The 19,713-nt window shown below is 40.1% G+C and overlaps 1 protein-coding gene across 3 annotated transcripts in view; it reads left to right on the top strand.

Moving 5' to 3' along the window:
- The window catches only part of ANO6 (anoctamin 6), a 200,350-nt gene that overhangs the window by 121,602 nt on the left and 59,035 nt on the right, over positions 1–19,713 (top strand). For 2 of the 3 annotated variants that reach the window (XM_027093540.1, XM_027093541.1), the window contains 5 exons: positions 4,095–4,160; positions 4,950–5,237; positions 5,460–5,573; positions 8,507–8,622; positions 14,421–14,555. In XM_027093540.1, coding sequence (XP_026949341.1) covers positions 4,095–4,160; positions 4,950–5,237; positions 5,460–5,573; positions 8,507–8,622; positions 14,421–14,555 — 719 coding nt within the window. The remainder of the gene's footprint in view (positions 1–4,094; positions 4,161–4,949; positions 5,238–5,459; positions 5,574–8,506; positions 8,623–14,420; positions 14,556–19,713) is intronic. The other variant, XM_027093542.1, reaches the window with a different exon arrangement.

Below are 19,713 nucleotides of genomic sequence, written 5' to 3'. Positions count from 1 at the left end.
AAAATCGAGAGGATAGAGTCCTGTGAAGGTGATAAGGACTCATGACCTCAACTAGAAATCCCACAGAGGAGGAACTATGTCTAACTCGCACTATGTGGCTTGTCACGGTCATGGTTGATGCAGCTGATACAACCGAGACAGGAGTAGTTTGTGTTTGGTATGTGTGATGACAGAACTGACCTCTCACGGGGCCGGTTCCTTCCAGGTTCTCTGAACTGGCCCCCCTTTGTCATCTCATAATTCAGATTCCTAGGGGTCAGGAAGCCTCTTCCTGTTCTGGATGCCCCAGAGCTATCTGGTGCTAGCACATTCCAGAATTAAACTGTATCTGTCCTTCTCTGTCATGTCCTATAACGCCCGTAAGTAAAAGTTCATGGAGCACTTGGGGGTGGGGGGTCCCTCAGGGAAGAGGAGCCCAGTTGCTGCACTGCAGTGATCTGTATTCTTCAGTCAGTCCCCACATAACAGGCAACCACCCACCCACCATCCACTCAGCTTACTCATTCTTTCACCAGACATTTATTGCCTGTTTATTCTACTTTAGGCCCATTCTAAGCGCCAAGGATATCGAGATCAAAAGACAGGCATCTCTAGGGGCGGCAGTGGTAACTGAAGAGCAGCCAGGACTGAGGCAGGATTTCACATTCTTAAAGATGGGAGACATTTAAGGTGTTTGTTGGCTAAGAGCAATGAGGAGAAAGGACTGAAGAGAAGAAAAGATATTGCCGAAGCAAGCTCAGGAAGGATAGGAAAAGGGAGTAATCTCCTGACACCGGAAGAGAGATGGTGTCTACCTATGAGAGGTAGAGAGAAAGGCATGTGCAGGACTTTGCGTGAGCGGCTGCATTTGTCTGAGGAAGGAGGCGACGGCACTTGCGGAGTTTGGGAGTGAGGTGTGGAATGCGACGAGCACCTTCAAAGTTTGGAACCGCTCCCCAGTGGGGGAGGGGGGCAAGGAAGGAGACGGCTGTGCCTCATGGCGGCCTGTGATGGGAACCGTGGAATTCCAGTAAAGCCAGTTAACACAGTTTTGTGGTTTCTCGTTACCAGCACTTCATTGTTCACACACCCATTAAGCCACAGGAGAAGCCCCTCTTTTGAATGATTCTCCTAGTCTTCTAACTAGAAGGAGGACGTTTGTTCGTAAGAGCTAAAATCCTTGGGTCTGAGCCTTCACGTCCTAACTGAAATTATTCCTGACTCCTAGAGGATACAGAAGACAGTTGGATTCTGCTTATGACCTGCTAGTGAGATGATCTGGGTTGCCCCTTGTACAGCCTCAGGCTGAGTCATCTCCCTGGAAGGAGAGGAAGTCAGAGTGTCCGGTCTACACAGAACACCCCTCCCTCCACTGCACAGTGATTTCGGTTTTAGGCTAACAAGTGTTCCCTAGTTCGTGGTTACTCCTTTAGGATTCTTACTGGCAACAGAAATGAGCTCTAATTTAAGCAGACAAAGAGTTTATCAGAAGAATGTTAGGGGGCTCACAGGTTCATTGGAAGGCTTGGACAAACAAGCCAGGAGACGAGACTGCCAGAGGCAATGCCCCAAATCCCACTACACAGCTGGTCTGGGAGAAAGCGTGGTTGCTCCCCGGGGCCCAGAGCTGCTTCTGGCGCCACTGACCAGCAGTGCTCCCCAAAAGCTCCTGCCAAAACCTCTGTCACTGCTGTCTCTGGAACAGCTATCCGCTCTCCCAGCTACCTCAGAACGGGTTCTGTGTGGCCTGACTTCTTTGCATCTCTAGCTTCTGACTCAGAGTCTAGAGTGGGTGGTCTGATTAATAGCGCCTAGCTCATGTGCCAGAAGCTGAACTTCATAGGAGACAAAGAACGGGAGTGTTTCTGTTTTTATCTGCTGTAGGGGACGTGGGCTCTGCTGGGAGTTAAAATGTTGAGTGGCCAAAAAGAACGACAGATGTCCATTACGGTGCCGTAGACCCATGAATGCATGTTCCAGTCCTTCTGTATTGGGGAAAATTCTAGGTCACTGAACGCTGAGTTTCTCTGTAGTTCCTCTACAGCAGACTATTTCAAATTCTTCTTTGAATCTTCAGCACTTTGAAGGATACTCCCAGGAAATGTTTGTAGAACAAATTAATACGTGTTTGTTGAGTATATTCTTTCAACAAACACATATTGGGCATATACTCGTGCCAAGCACTTTGTCAAGCGTTGTTTGAAGGATCAGAAAAGCTTTTACACAGTAGTAAAGGAAGAAGCCATCAGGAACAAGGACTGGGCTGCCATGCAGGAATCACAATATAAGGATTTGGGTCTAAGGTGAAGAAGCACTGCTTGGGTACAAAGCAAGGTGGGTCTGAACCAGCTTCCCATTTGACGTTGGGGATATGGTGGATGTGGGGTGGAGAGGGCTGAGAAACATAGCAGGGTGGATTGCAGAGATGGGGGATGGGAGACTGGCAGAGTGGACGGCCACCTGCTGGGAACAGAATGGGAAAGTGGCACCTCCAGGCGCCCTGGCTCTCATCTCACTGGGCTTTTCTAGGCAAGTTCGGCTTGTTCATTTATAGCACTTGCTGGTTTTTCTCTAAGTGACTCTTCTGTGCTCAAGTTGTAACAAATAAGTGTGTTATATTTGTAAAGCTCTTAGAACAGTGTCTGGCACAGTAAATACTATGTAACTATTCATTAAACATATGAAAATAAAGCAATATTCTGTTTCTAATACTTCCACAAAATATGTTAGGGATTCCACTGGGACTCACATTTAGTCAAATGCTAGGTGTATTTTTTCACCTTTGACCTTTTACATAAGCACCTACTTTACGTTTATTAGGTGCTTTTCATGTTCTAGGCACTGTCTGTAGCACAGCAGCTCAGCACCCCCTCTGCCCATTCACAGTTGGCAAATCTTGAGTGTTGCTCCCTGGGCAGAGTGCCCTGACTGTCTGACCCACTGGATTACCTAGACAATGACCCGGTAATTCTTCTCTATCTTGTTGAACACTGAAGTTAAAAACCGAAATTAATGCAGCTTTTTCAGTTGTCTTCAGTGGGAGAATTGGTCCAATTCACCTCTTGTGATTATTAAAGATGGAAATTCTAGTTGATGTGGTTTACATCATATAATCCTTATGAGAACCTCAGAAGGAAGCCAGTGAAGTTTTCTCCATTCTACAGATGAGGAAAATGAGGCAAGGGAGTTTAGGTTTCCTGCCAAGGGTCAAAGAACTAATAGGTAATGGCATCACATTTGAACCCAGGCAGGCTGGTTTCAGACCCTGTGTGGTTAAGCTCTATGTCCACTCATTTTCTTCTTTTCATAAAGCAGCATAACTCCTTCATCATCAAAAGCATTCTTTTCAAAGGTCAAATGAGTCTCTACCTTTACATGCTTCCCTTACAAGTTAGCACACAGCTTAGCAAAAGCCTAGCCAGATAGAACTTAATATCAATAAATAAGGTGTATCCTGTATCTTTTTAAATGGTCATGCAATATGGACAGATATATTATCAATTAATTAGTTGTGTAGATTTAGGTGTTTTTTATAGCTTCAGAAACATTTCATTCTTGCAGAGAGAAAAATTTATTTGCATTTTGCCGAAATTGTCTGTATTTTTAAAATTGAATTTGGTCAAGGCGTGCAAAGATGAAATATACACATCCAAAACTGAACTGTTTGAATGTCTGGTATAGAAACATAATTTTAATAACATACACTGTCAGATCTGGACTGTAACTCTGGTAAATGACATCAGTGAATGGGACTCCAAAAACTCTATTTGTGTGCAAAACCTCGCATTAGCCAAAAAAGGTCCTTGGAATTGTGCCAAAGCCAGAGACTTTTATGCACCTCAAATGGCCATAAACTCACAGGGACAACCAAGGGTCTTCCAGAGTTCCGAGAGAATCCAGTTATTCTCCACAGCATTCCATCTGAGGAATCCTAACCCACAGTCACCAATAGCCAGAACACCTTCACTGCTTCTGTGCTCTTTTGAGCAAATGTGTCTCTTCATCGGGTTCAAATGGGTTTGTTGTTTATTTTTTTATAAAACAAACAAACAAACAACTTTTTGTTCCCTTGGTAAAACTGGAGGCCTAACGTATTTTCCAATTCCTTTTGACAGAGGAAAAGACGAGCATATGAATCTAACCTCATCTGTGACGGTCTGCAGCTAGAAGCAACCAGATCGGTAAGTGTCAGACCCTTCCCAGCCGCTGGCTGCCCATTGCTGCTGGGAACCCCCATGTCACTCGGGATGCTGGGATGGCATTCGAAACGTGTAACCCCAGCCGTACCTTAGCTGTCAGCTGGGAAGGGAGTTGATCAAAATCTGCATTATAGAATATACATTTGTTTCTCATAAAAGCCAGCAGATCTTTTTTAATAGCCAAAGAATGTAATAGTAAATCCATATAAATGTATTTATTCAAGAACCTTTCTGAAGATTTTTTTCATTATACAAACAGTAGTTCACCAAAAAAAAAAAAAAAATAGAAAATGTAGGAATAGTGGAATCTGTACCTTAATTATCCATAAATAATCTTACAGTTCTTCTAAACATTTTTTTGCTCAGATGTATATATTTTTTTCCCTTCCAGAAAGGAAAATTATTATTTCACAATTTTTAAATTTGCTTTTTTCCCTTTATTATATAGTAAATGCATTTCTATATCAATAAATATAATTCTTTTAAATTCTTTTTAATGGCCATGTAACATGACATTGAACAGATATATAATAAATAGTCTTCTAGGTTTAAGAAATTAAAAAAATTGTTATTACAATAACACTGCAGTGACTAGTGTTTTTATGTTTACTTAACTAGTTTGGACTAAAAATTAACACGTTTGCTTTTTTTCATCTAAAATATTGGTAATTTTATGAAAGAACTATGCAACATAAAAAGAAATCTGTGTTTTAAAACTGTGAAAATATTTGGTTTGGTTTTCTGGTTTGTGTTTTCATTCTTCCAATATAGCTTTTGGATGACAAGCTTGTATTTGTAAAAGTACATGCTCCATGGGAAGTGCTATGTACCTATGCAGAGATAATGCACATCAAATTGCCTCTGAAACCCAATGATCTGAAAACCCGGTCCTCAGCCTTCGATAATTTCAATTGGTTTACCAAAGTCCTCCAAGTGGATGAAAGTATCATCAAGCCAGAGCAAGAGTTTTTCACTGCCCCATTTGAGAAGAACCGCATGAATGACTTTTACATTCAAGATAGAGATACATTCTTCAATCCAGCCACCAGAAGCCGCATTGTAAGTCTAAACCCAATTTAGCTGCTGCTGTTGGGTGATTTAGAACCTGCTGTTGGATGATTAGTGGTTTAGTTTGGCTGGTTTGGTTTGGTTTCTAAAAGCTGCCCCAAAAAAAAGAAAGAAAAGAAAAGAAATACGCCTACAGATTCCTGTTAGGATAGTAAACAGTGATTGGTTAGTTACACTGTATAAAACACCCACTCTATTTTGGAATCTTTTTAGGTTCACTTCATTCTTTCTCGGATCAAGTATCAAGTAAGGGACAACGTTAAAAAGTTTGGGATTAACAAACTCGTAAGCTCTGGGATCTACAAGGCAGCTTTCCCTCTCCATGATGTAAGTCAAACAGCAAAAATGAAATAAAATATCTAATGTGTACTCCAGTGTTAGTAGGGAAGGGCTAACTTCTTGACCTTGTTTCTTCCTTGGTAAAATGAAGACAACGTATTGCAAGACTACAAGCTCATTTAGGGCAGGAACCATGTTGTATTGTTTAATGCTGAATCCCAGGCACAGGGAAGCCCCTCGGTTTAAATGAGTGAATGAATGAGTCAATGAATGAATGAATGAACAAAGAAAGGAATGAACAGTAGCTTACCCATAGTTAATGTGTGGAGTGTGTAGATTAGCAGTTAAGAGCATACACTCAGGCTGAACTACCTGCTGTACCACGTCCTAGCTGGATGATCTTGTGAAAGTCATTTAGCCTCTCTGTTCGTCAATTTCCTCAACAATAAAATGGGGGTAATAATGGTACCTACCTCGTAGAGTTGTTATGAGTAGCGGTCCCCAACCTTTTTGGCACCAGGGACCGGTTTCACGGAAGACAATATTTACACGCATGGGGGGGCGGGGATGGTTTAGGGATGATTCAAGGGCATTACATTGACCTGTGCACTTTATTTCTATTATTATTACATTGTGATACATAATAAAATAGTTATACAACTCACCATAATGCAGAATCAGTGGGAGCCCTGAGCTTGTTTTCACTTGCCACTCACTAATAGGGTTTTGTGAGTCTGCAAGCAATTGATTTATTATGGTCTCTGTGCAGTCAAACCTCTCTGCTAATGATAATCTGTATTTGCAGCCACTCCCCAGCGCTAGCATCACTGCCTCAGCTCCACCTCAGATCATCAGGCATTAGATTCTCATAAGGAGCAGCAACCTAGATCCCTCGCATGTGCAGTTCACGGTAGGGTTCGAGCTCCTATGAGAATCTAATGCCACTGCTGATCTGACAGGAGGTGGAGCTCAGGCGGTAATGCGAGCGATGGGGAGTGGCTGTAAATACAGATGAAGCTTGGCTCGCTCACCTGCTAGCCATTCACCTCCTGCTGTGCGGCCAGGTTCCTAACAGGCCATGGACTGATACCAGTCCGTGGCTCAGGGGTTGGATACCCCTGGTTATGAGGGTCAATTAATCCATGTCAATGTTCGAACAGTTCCTGGCATATAATAAGTACTATTTATCTGTCAGCTATTTTCATAATTACTGACAGATATTATTATCAACCAGAAAAGTATTGGTTCTTTGTAAGAAAAATACATGTTAGACCATTTCATTTGTCATTTTCTGTAATACAGGCTTTTTCCCCTCTGAAATACCATTTTCAGACTGTGCCCTGGAATATCACAGGGCTTTTAAACAAGTGTCTTGTCAGGGTTCTTGTCACGATGGCGATACAGCAGAGTGTTGACATTTTTTAAGGACTATGTACTGAGATGACAGCAACTCCTCAAATTCAGGAGCACTTCTCTAGCTGGTAACATCACTCATGAAATGAAAATTTTAAAATGTGGCTGCTTTAGATCCTTAATGATTCCATAAATGCAAGGATATTATATCTAAGCTTTTAAAATAAATTCTGTCATTGAAATAAAATACTATGTTATATTGCACTGTTACTCTGTTACATTCGCTGTCAATTTATCTGAATCTCTAAGACCAAAGAAAGCAAAGACTGAGACTGATAATTGCTACTGTGTAATTCATGTATTTGTAGATAAAGACAATATTGAAATGTACTGTATAAGATAATAAAACTAGGACAATAAATAGCTTCTTCATACACATGCATAAATAGAGAACAGGGAGCTGGGTAGAGAAGCAGGAGCTGAGCTTCCTGGCTAAGACACCCAACACAGCAGTCCAGCCCTACAGTCCATATGCTTTATATTTGTGCCGAGCAAAATTAACAATGAGAGCATGCCATGAACTTTGGGGACGCTTGCAAATAGCCATCATGATTATTAATATGGGATGCCAAGGTTCTGTAATATTCAGTTGACATCTACCCCAGTTCTTTTCCCCTAAAGCCTCTTGTAACTGCACTAGTCCCATGTCCAGGCTAAGGAATGATCTTGTGTGGTGTTTGGAAAGGAAGTAAGAGGAGGTCAGGACCCATGTTAAGGCTTTAATACTAATACTTTTCTGGTTGATAATAACATCTGTCAGTAATTATGAAAATAGCTGACAGATATATAGTACTTATTATATGCCAGGGAGTATTGTAACATTGACATGGATTAATTGATCCTCTTAACAGCTCTATGAGGTGGCTGTTATTATGATCCCCATTTTATTGATGAGGAAATTGATGAATGGAGAGGCTAAATGACTCTCACAAGGTCATCCAACTAGAAAGTGGTGGAGCAGGTGTTTCTGGTTCTAGTACAGGTGGAAGGAAAGTGAGTCAGGTTGAATTTAAGCAGAAGCAGGAAGTTTGGTTTCTTGAACAAGCTAAATGTATAACATCATGTCAGGCTTTTTTGTTGTTTATATTCTATGTGTGGTCACAGAATAACTGCTGAATTGTGGGGCAAAAAGCCTGGGTTTTAGAATTGACCCTGCCACTAACCAGCCAAGGCCCTGGTTTCCCCAGGTGTCCAAGAAGGGGCTGGACTCTCAGGTCTTCCTCCAGTGTAGCAGTTTGGGCCCTTCAGCAGCCCAGTTTTTCATTGTTTAGGACTGGCCCATTTACAGGACATTAAGCATCTTCAGGGCTCTCACCAAATACCGGTGGTGGTCCCCAGGATTCTAACAACCAAGCATTCCTTTCCACCCACATTCGCAAATGGTCCTCCAGGGGTAAGTATCACCCCTGGTTGAGAATTACTAAAAATTACATGGTATTTTCATCCCTTCCAGCAAATAAGGACCCCTTATTTACAAATGACTGTGAAGTGTTAGTACCACATTTAATCAACAGAACACATGAACACGTGGTGATTGTGATGCTCATTTGTTTGCTTCTGCTTCCCAGTGCAACTTCAGCAGTCCGTCAGAGGACCTCAGCTGCCCCAATGAACGCTACCTTCTGTACAGGGAATGGGCTCATCCTCGAAGCATGTACAAAAAGCAGCCCTTGGATCTTATCAGGTGAGTTGTAGCGAGCACTCCAATGAGAAGGGCTCAGGGTTCCCCTCGTGGCTTCTAAATGTGGCAGTCGTCCAAGAGTACTGCTAACCAGTGGAATTCACCTGCAGCCCTGAGCTTCATTGCCCGGAGTTTTTATTGAGGCTTCATTACCTAGGCATGATTGATTGAGTCATTGCCCACATGGCTCAGTCTCCAGCCCCTTCTTCTCCTGTTGGTCCTGCAGTATCACATGGCTCCAGTCACATGGTTGGTCTTTCTGGCATGGCCAGTCTCCATCCTGAGTCATCTCATTGGCACAGACCATCTAGGGTCCACCATGAATAACAAAGTCATTCCTATCTTGGGAAATTCCAAGGCATTTGAGGTTACCTCCAAGGAACTGGGACCAAATACCCACCAAATTCTTCATTACACAGGAGTAAATATTAGATTTAGCTTAAATTCTATGATGAGATACCAATTTTCACTGCTTTCCTGTATCTGCTGTTAGGTACCATTTCCGTCAGCATATGAATTTAATGTCTAGTTCAGCATGTGTGTTCTGAAAGCACCAATGTTGGCTACTTTCCAGAAGCTTATGTTGTTTAGGCAAGGCTACTGGAGAGAGAGAGATCAAGAACAACTAAACAAACAAAAATAAGCAAATAAGTGAACAAAATTTCTGATTGAAATGAAGAAAATAACACAGTGATAAGATGGGGAGGGGTGGAGTGAAGTGAATCTAGAAAGTCATCTTTGAGTAGGTGGCATGTGAGCTGAGATTTGTCTACTGAAAAGGAGCCAGTACTTTGAGGATCTGGAAAAAGTCATTCTAGGAAGAGAGGCAGCTGGTACAGTGGCCCCGAGGCACAAAAACACTTGGCAAGGTTGAGGAAATTGTGAAAACCATTGCTAAGGAGAAAGGGAAAGATGAGGCACAAGGTTAGAAGGGTATCAGGAACATGGAAAGGAGTGTAGACAAGTGCAGTGAGAAGCTGTTGTAATATCTTAAGCATTCAAGTAATTTTATCTCGCTTACATTTTGCAAAGATAGTATAGAGGTTGGGTTACAGGGGGCACAGGAAGCAGGGCGAGCCGGTAGGAGGCTAGTAGCATGAGCCAGATGAGAGATCGTGGGAGCAAGTGTAGAAGCGTTTGGGGATTCAGGTTGACAGGACATGGTTATGGGTTGGACGTGGAGGGTGAGGAGAAGAGGAGGGTCAAGGTAGCCCCCGGTGGCCCTGGAGCCAGGTGCCTGTTCTTTCTATGAAATCTCAGTGCCCGTCCACCTGAACTTGGGGAAAGCCTCTTAACCTTAAAAATGAGAGTTTTAAAACACTGAAGAATTTTCGTTTTGTTTTACATTTTATTAAGGGAAATTTCAAACATATACAAAAGCAGAGAGAATAGTACAGCAAGTCTGCCTACTATGTCTGTCTCCCAGCTCCAAACATTATAAACTCCTAGTCACTGTTATTTCTTGTTTATCTCTACCTCCTACTGGGTCATTTTGAAGAAGATTCCAAATAGTGTAACATTTCGTTAGTAAAATGACAAGGTCTCTTAAATACAACCAGAGTACTCCTTTTGTTTAAAGTCATGAAATAATCAGTATTCCTGTCTTCCTGATTATCACAAAAATATGTTTTTTTTTAACAGTTTTCTGGTTGTAATCAGGATCCAAACAAGGTCCAGACGTTGCAACTAATGTATCTCTCAAGTGGCTTCTAATCTATAATTTTCCTGTTTCCTTTTTGTTTTCTTTGCAGTTGTTGAGGGGCTTCTCTATTCTCTATTTGGCTGATTTCATTCTCCCCTGTGGTGTTAGGCTTGTTTCTCTGTCCTATGTATTTGCTTTAGTTAAGTCATTTGATCCTCATCTAAAAGTGTGATCTGATTGAGGTTCGACTTTGTGCAAGAATACTTGTGTGGGTTTTGTACTTCCGTCAAAAGGTACATAGTGTCCATTTGTCCCTCTCGTGACGATAGCAGCCATTAATGAATGTTGCGTGTTTCATTTGGTCATACTCTAATTTCTTCCTTCATTTATTAGCTGGATCGGAATTATGAAGAGGCACTGTGTCTCATTAACTCGAGTTATCCTGTAGAATAAAATTTTGAAAGAGGATGTTTGTACACATGTCAATATTTGAAGTTGATATTTTTATGAGGGTTCCCTTCCATTATTTTTGTTTTATGTTAAACCTATGGCAGGGTGATAGGTTTGATGGCTTTTTAATCATTCTTTATGGGTTTTTGTTTGGGAGCAGGGATTCTGTAAAGAAAACAATTTCCCCATGATTTTAAGTATCTTTTGCTAAAATACATTTAACTATTCCCTGTCTCTGGTCCACATGTTCCCTTTGTTGCTTCCCATTAGTAACCCCTTGAGCGCTCAGGCTGTTAAACCTTCATTGCTGGTTCCCAGGGGTTAGCAGAGGGAAAATGGACTCTTTCCCAAACAGCAAACCAAACAAACCAGAAAGAACAACCTGGAGGAAACAGACTTTGCCCCGGAAAAAAAAAGCAAAGTTTCCCTCAGCACTCTCTCTGAGTGCTAAGCTGTGGTATCCACAGTACCAGGACGGGATTCTATTTTAAAAAAGAGAAAGAAAGAAAGGATTATTCTGAGAATAAAATGCAGCTCTTAGGAATTAAAAATGAACAGAACAGAAAAAACCCCAACAGCCGTGTTAAAAAATGAAGTTGAAGTAATTGTGCAGAACGTAGAGCAAAAATATAAAGGAACAGCGGGAAAATGGGGGAAAAGAGAAAAATTTAAAAATCAGTCCAGGATGTGCAATGGACAAATAATAGGAATGCTAAAAATAAGGACAGAGAAAATGTAAGGAGGAAATCAGATAAATATTTCATGACAAGTACCTGCAGAACTGTATTGAAGAACTGAGTGCCCTGAGTCTCTGGATGGACAGAGTAGTCAGAGCCCAGCCCGGAGAATGAACAGGGAGCCATCAAGCCACTGCAACGCGACCTCTCAAATACTGCTGACAGACAGAAGATCCTACGAGCCTCCAGAAAGAAAGACAGGTTTCATACGAAGGAGCAGGACTCATAATAGCACTGAATTTCTCAACAACACTGCCACCTACAAGAAAAGAGAGCAAGAATTTCATATTTCTGAGGAAGGTGCTTTTTTTAACTCACGGTCCGAATGCAGTTATGGCCAAACTGTTGATTAGGTGTGAGGAATTTTCACAATTTAAACGTGCAAAGTAATGGAGGAGGTACTCCACCGAGAAAAAGACGTGGATTCAGTAAATGGGGATTCCCAACCCGAGAGAGGGACAGGGCGATCCCAGGTGACAGCTCTGTGGCAGGACTAGCAAGTCATTAATCCAGGTGGCAGGAGCTCTGAAGAGATTGAGTCAAGGACATGAAATTGATAGGCTACCTCGTGTGTTAGAAAGTAGTGAGAAAGTTACACGTTAAAGGAAAGTCTGGGGTTCAATCGTTGATAAGTACACAGAAAACTAAGCAATGAACCAGAAAGACAATTATTAATTCCAGAGAAAACAAAATATTGGGCAGGAGAGAAAAAGTAAGCATAGCAGATGACTTGATGCAGCTGTGAGCAGTCTTTACAGAGTCTTACTATTTATAAAGCAAGGATATTGCTCTAATCAAAATTATATCGTAACTATGTCGAGAGGAGTGGAGGTGTGGGTGTGTAGATGAGACGGGGATTGAAAGAGAGCTTAGGGCTTCCCTGGTGGCGCAGTGGTTGAGAGGCCGCCTGCCGATGCAGGGGACGCGGGTTTGTGCCCCGGTCCGGGAAGATCCCACATGCCGCGGAGCAGCTGGGCCCGTGAGCCATGGCCGCTGAGCCTGCGCGTCCGGAGCCTGTGCTCCGCAATGGGAGAGGCCACAACAGTGAGAGGCCCGCGTACCGCAAAAAAAAAAAAAAAGAGAGAGCTTAATCCTCATCTTCCAAAGTAGAGCATCAGTAGGTGATACATATAACTGAAAAGTCAATAAACTGCACTACAGGTTATGTTATTTAGAGAGACGGAGGTAAATACTCCAGGAATCAGCTGTAAGAGTCGAAAGTGCTTGCTTCTGGCCAGGACATGGGAGAAGTTGTTGGGGACTGCTTTTTATAATCAGTGTTCTGTCAATAGAAGTGTTTGACTCTTTAATGAATGTATAGGTATAACTTTGATTAAAAAAATCAAAGCTGAAGTTTTAGAAATTGGTGTTAAGAACTGGGATGTTTGGGGCAGAGAGAGATAATAATCAGAGAATATCCCATTTGAAGGGCTTCTCATTTTCCCCAGCCTTTCAGCAAGAACCAGGAGGCAGGCTTTCTGTTTAAGATTTAAAAAGTTCTTTCTGACCTTCTTGCCTGCAGTGTGACGGGGGTACCTTCGGAAGTAATGAGCCCCTGTCACTGTAAATATCCAAGCAAAGACTGCCTGACCAGCTCTCCAAATGCAGCAGGATATTTTTACTATTGGGTAGTTGGAGCAGGCGACTCCCAACATGATTTCCAGTTTTAAATGTGGTATTTCCAGGGCACATGATTGATAAGAACATATTCAGAAAGCCTGACAGCAAAGAGCCCAAGACATCTCAAACCCACTGCCAGGGTTTTCTCTCCCAGACACCATCCCGAGCCTGCCATTTACCTGTCATCCGTGAGCCGGACCACAAAGCCCCAGTCGCATGAGAACGGACACACTGTGTTCCTCCTGCCTCCTGATTCCACATCGGCCTCAGCCCTTCGTTTTCCCCCATGGACGTGACCCACACGGAGGCCTGTGACCAGGGAGCTCTTCTCTCAGCTGCCCTGTGAGAGATGGTCCAACCCAGGGATGTTCCTGTGTGACGTCTTCTAGGACTCCAGGCTGTTTCTCAGGGCTGAGTCCCCGCCAGGCTAAGCCTGCAGAGCTCAGCCCAGCTCCACACTGAGGCAGAAGCCTCATAGAGGCCCCAGAGCCAAGTAAACCTACAGGTTTTACCAACCACTGCTGAGCCAGAAGTGAAAAGTGCGCTGAGGAAGAGTATCAGCAAGAGTCGCCTCAACGAGTGTCTCATTGCTTTCTCCTCACCCCTAAGCCCTTTGTCTCTGCCTGTGTGTATTTGTCTCCCTTTCAGGAACAATCTGGCCCTGCTTCATGCCCTGCCTCCTTTCTTATCTCGCCCACCTGGCCTCTTCCATTTACCCCGGATTAATTTAAAAACATTGAAGAGTTTCTAAAACTTAGGAAAAATAGAAGTGCTATACACAAAGAATACAGGGCAGTAGATTCCTCAGTCGCATCCGTCCTGCCCTCTCCCATTCTCATGAGTTTTATAAGTATTTTGGTCAGAGAGCCATTCCACTCCTAGTTCATTGTTATCAGCATTTTCTTATTATTTGTGATTTACATTACATTTGCTCCGAGGAAGTTCCCGAGATAGAGCAAAAACAGGTAACTGAGCAAATTGTTCGTGTTCATTTGTTTCATGCATGTTAAGAACAATCTGGGGGAATTGATCAAATCTGCCAGTCTTGACAAAGAGTGATGATAATATTCTCTATCTGCTCCATATTCAGCATTTTCCCCTCCTTTGCTGTATTCTAATTTACTTCTGTTCAGCAGGTTAATCCGTGATCAGTACTTCCATGATATGTAAAACACTTCTTGTTTCACAGTAGAATTTGGGGCCTGCTATGAAAATGGATATGTTTTTAAGGGTGAATTGAGTCAGAGGTTTAATTCTAAAGCCCCCTTTATTTAGGATCAGAAATTAGTATTAGGATAAAGCTGCAGAGTGTTCATATGTCTCTTCTGAAAATAACTTCTGTCTTTCTTCAGGAAATACTATGGAGAGAAGATTGGAATCTATTTTGCCTGGCTGGGCTATTACACTCAGATGCTTCTCCTGGCAGCAGTTGTGGGAGTGGCTTGCTTTCTCTACGGATATTTTAATCAGAATAACTGTACATGGAGGTAACCTCTCTCTATTCCTTGTTACTGTGCTGAAAAGTCGATTAGACATAAAATTATTTTCAGGGACTTAGACTGTTTTAGTAAAAGAAGACTCATCGCAGAACACTTACGGCTTTAGATGATACATCCCTTTTGTCCTGAGCATAATAACTAAGTGAAATGGAAGAAAATTTTTCTTAGATAACGCAGCCCAGCCTCTGACAGGAATATTACCGTTAGGAAACACGCCAGTATTTTAAGACAATACTTTGTTTGAAAAAGAAATGAGGTCAGGAGGGAGGATCAACTTTGAACTTCTGGCTCCCAGAGGAATGCTTCACTCAGCCCCACAGATGTGGGCCAGGAGCAGCTCTGATTGCTTCAGGGTTTCAACGGCAAAACTGGTAAAATTGGTGTTTTTATGTTTTTAGAAATGACTTCTTAACATATATTAAGGAATACATGTTTGAAAACTCAAGTAAATGATACTTTCTTTTGTTTGTTTTACTTTAAAAAAAAAAAGAAAGCAAGCCCTAACAGTGTTAGGGGGGAAAAAAGTAGTAAAGAATGAGTTTGTGCTTGATGTTGAAATTAAAATACCAGCTGCGCTGTCTAGAGGGAAATACATGGGTGCCAGAACACTGAATTTCACCATCACTGTTCTGAAATGTATTATTAATCCTTTGCTTTTGGTGATCTCAACCTCCAGAAGGGATGCAACACTGAACCAGGCATTTTCTCTTGTTCATCTGGCCTCTATCCAGGTGTGACAGCCAGATCAAAATTTCTGGGCAACAGTGACAAACCGATGACCACATTTTTCTAGCCCAGGGCATATGAGCCTGGCTCTGGAGGCAGGAAGCTTACATGGAAGCTCTGATGTATAGGCATAATTATCCATTCTGTTAACAGAGGATTCTGAGTGTTTGTGCCCGTTATGGTTCTTAGCTAGAAAGCTGCAGATGGTCTTGGAAGTGCTCTCCTCTCTTCACTGGAAAAGAGTTTAGGGCCAAAGGCTGAATGTTGATATCTTTTGCCTAAATTTGCCCTTGGCTTCTCCATTGTTTCGCATATTGTTCCAGCCACAAAAAGGTATCTCAAAAATACACTTTCAAAGTGAAAAAGTAGCATTTTTATACGGTTCTTGCATGGTGGTGGCTCTCATTATAATTTATTTTATAAAATCACCATAACAGGCACACCACATGTTTCCTACTCTTTCACACAAATTAATTTACAGAAAAGGATGTGGAGGGGGGGGATAGAGTCTTGAGGATATACTCCCTGTGCTCAAAACTATTGCGACTTCATTTACTTAATTTTTAAATAGTTTTAAAATACTTAAAATATATGTATTTACAGTTAATTTTATTACATACTCAGTAGAGTCACAAGAATAGAAAATGTATTCAAGATGTAAGGAGTAATGATTCATTACCCAGTTTAAGAAAAAGAACATAACTGTTACCCGTGAAGTGCTTTGCTCAATTGCATCCCCTTACTTTGGAAATGACAATTATACTAAATTTTATTTTTCTCATTCCTTAGCATACACTGTATATTCTTTTTCACATGTACTTGTACCCCTACAAAATGTAATTTATTTTGTGTGCTTTTGAAAATATCTATGGATAGGCAGAGGATACTGTAGGTATTTCCTCTTCTATAAAAGGCCTGTTTAAAGCTTATGCACACTTTAAAATAACAGCTTTATTGAGATATAATTCATATACCATAAAATGCTCCCTTTGAAAGAGTACAATTAGTGGTTTTAAGTACATTCACAGAGTTTTACAACCCTCACCACTATCTAATTTTAGAACATTTTCATCACCCCACAAGGAACCTTTAGTACCTTTAGTAGTCACTCCCTAACCTCCCTTCCCCTTAGCCCCTGGCAGCTACTAATCTACTTTCTGTCTGTACGTATTTGCCTATTCTGGACATTTCCTAAAGGGAACCGTATAGTATGTGCAGCGTGTGGTGTTTTGCGATTGTCATCTTTCACTTAGCATAATGTTTTCACGGTGCATTCATGGTATAGCATGGACCAGTACTCCATTCCGTTTTGTGGTCAAATAATGTGCCATTATATGGATACACAACAACATTGTTTATCCATCCATCAGTCGACATTTGGGTTGTTTCCACTTTTTAGCTATGGTGGATAATTCTGCTGTGATCATTCATGTACAAGTTTTTGTGTGGACATATGTTTTCATTTCTCTTGAGAATATATCAAAAAATGGAATTGCTGGGATGTATGGTAACTGTAGATTTAACATTTTGAGGAACTGCCAAGTATCTTTTTAAAAGTGACTGTACCATTTTACATTCCCAGTAGCTATGTATGAGGATTCCGATTTCTCTACATCCTCATCAACACTTGTTATTGCTGGGTTATAAATAAATAAACAAATAAATATTAGCCCCTAGTTGGTATGAAGTGGTAGGTCATTATGGCTTTGATTTGTATTTCCCTAATGCCCACTGATGTTGAGGGTCTTTTCATGTGCTTGCTTTGTCATTTGTATATCTTCTTTGGAGAAACATCTGTTCAAATTCTTTGCCCATTTTAATTGTGTCATTTGTATTGTCTAGTTTTAAGTGTTCTTCATATATTTTGGATAAAAGCCCCTTATCAAATATTTATATTGCAAATATTTTCTCCCCTTCTGTGAATTGTCTTTTCACTTTCTTGATGGTGTCCTTTGAAACACAAAAGTTTTTAATTTTAATGAAGTGCAGTTTACCTGATTTTTTACTTTTGTTGTTTGTGCTTTTGGTGTCATGTCTTAGAAAGCATTTGTAATCCACAGTCATGAAGACTTTCTCAATGTTTATCTTCTAAAAGTTTTATAGCTTTACGTCTATGAGTTCATTTTTGTAAATGGTATAAGGTAAAGGTTCAACTTTCTTTCTTGCCAGGTATATATTCAGGTGTCCCAGCACCATTTTGTAAAGATTATTTTCTCCCCATTGGATTATCTTGGCACCCTTGTCAAAAAATATTTGGCCATAAATATAAGAGTTTGTTATGGCCTATCAATTCGTTTCTGTCAATCGATATGTCTGTCCTTTATGCAAGTACCAGATTATATTGATTGCTATAGTTTTTTAGTAAGTTTTGAAATTGGAAACTTTGTTTTTCAAGATTGTTTTGATTATTCTGGGTACCTTGCATTTCCGTATTAATTTTAGGATCAGCTTGTTCATTTCTACACAAAAGCCAGAATTGCATTGAATCTGTAGGTCACTTTAAGGACTACTGCCATCTTAACAATATTAAGGCTTCTTATCCATAAACACAGAATAGCTTTCCATTTATTTAGGTCATCTTTAATTTCTATCAATATTTTATAGTTTTCAGTGTACACGTTTCACACTTCTTTTCTGAAATTTATTCTAAGTATTTTATTATTTTTGATGCTATTGTAAATGAAATTGTTTCCTTCATTTTATTTTTAGATCATTCATGTTGTATAGAAATACAATTACTTTTTATGCTGATTTGTGTATTATAACCTTGATGGACTGGCTTCTTAATTCTAACAGTTTTTGGTGGGTTCCTTAGGATTTTCATATACTATATCATATCATCTGGAATAGAAATAGTTTTACTTATTTCTTTCTAATCTAGAGGTTGTTAATTTATTTTCCTTGTCTAGTTGCCCTGACTAGAACCTCTAGTACAGTGTTGATCTTGGGAGGAAAGTATTCAGTCTTTCACCGTTAACTATGATCTTTGCTGTGGTTTTTTTCGTAGATGTTCTTTATCAAGTTGAGGACATTCTCTTCTCTTCCTAGTTTTTAATCCATTATTCTGTTAATATGGCATATTACATGAATTGATTTTTGTACGGTTGAATGGTCCTTGCATTCCTGGATACATCCCACTTGATTTGATTTGATTTACTGGATTTAATTTGTTAATATTTTGTTGAAGATTTTTTCATTTATATTCATAAGAGATAGTAGTCTATAGTTTTCTTGTGATGCCTTTGTCTGGTTTCAGTATCGGTGTAATACTGGTTTCATAGAATGAATTGGGAAATGTTTCTACCTCTTTATTTTTAGGAGAGTTCATGAAGCATTGGCATCAGTTTTTCTTTCAATGGCTGATAGAATTCACCAGTGAAGCCACATGGGCTTAGGCATTTCTGTGACTACTAATTCAGTCTCTTAACTCACTGTAGGTCTATTCAGGTTTTCTATTTCTTCTTGAGTCAACTTCAGTCATTTATGTTTTTCTAGGAATTTATCTATTTCATCTAGATTATTCCATTTGTTGGCATATAATTATTGACATTATTCCCTTACATTCCTTCTTTATTTCCATAAGGTCAACAGTAATGTTCCTCCTTTCATTTCTAAGTTTAGTAATTTTCACCTTCTCTTTTTCTTTTCTTGACTAGTCTAGCTAAAAACTTGTCAATTCTATTGATCTTTTCAAAGAACCAACTGTTGATTTTTCTCTGTTGCATATCTATTCTCTATTCCATTTATTTCTGCCTTTTGTCTTTTGATTGGAATATTTAATTCCCTTACATTAATGTAATTTCTGATAAGCTTGGATTTACATCCATTTTTCTATTTGTTTTCTATTCCATTGTTCTATTTATTTTCTATATGTCTTATGTCTTTTTTTTCATTCCTCCATTACTACATTTTTTGTATAAAATATTTTCTAGTATACCATTTTAATTCTATTTTAATTTGTTGTTTCTTTTTTTTTTTTTTTTTTTGGTATTTTCTTAAGTGGTTGCCCTGGAGATTATAATTAACATCTTGTTTTAAAGCAATCTAGTTCATATTAATCCCAACTTAATTTCAGTAACATATAAGAACTCTGCTTTGGTATCGGTCTCTCCCCCTCCCCCTTTGTGCTATTATTGTCAAACAAATTACATTTTTATACACTTATAAGCCCATCAACACAGTTTCATAAGTATTGTTTTATGCAGTTATCTTTTACATCAGATAGAAGAAAATAATTACATGCAAAAATATATTTATATTTTCTTCTTTTTCTTTAACCTATGTAGTTACCTCTACCATTGCTCTTTAGTTTTTCAGCTGAGTTTGACTTACTGCCTAGTGTCCTTTCATTTAAGCCTGAAGGACTCTCCTTAGTATTTCTTGTAGAGCAGGTCTGCTAGCAGTGGAATCTTTCAGATAA

Source organism: Aethalodelphis obliquidens, unplaced genomic scaffold, assembly GCF_003676395.1.
Source record: "Aethalodelphis obliquidens isolate GAN/ISIS:26980383/991018 unplaced genomic scaffold, ASM367639v1 scaffold84, whole genome shotgun sequence".
Taxonomy (NCBI): domain Eukaryota; kingdom Metazoa; phylum Chordata; class Mammalia; order Artiodactyla; family Delphinidae; genus Aethalodelphis; species Aethalodelphis obliquidens.
The sequence above is the reverse complement of the archived record's forward strand: the minus strand, read 5'-3'. Positions and strand labels throughout refer to the sequence as shown.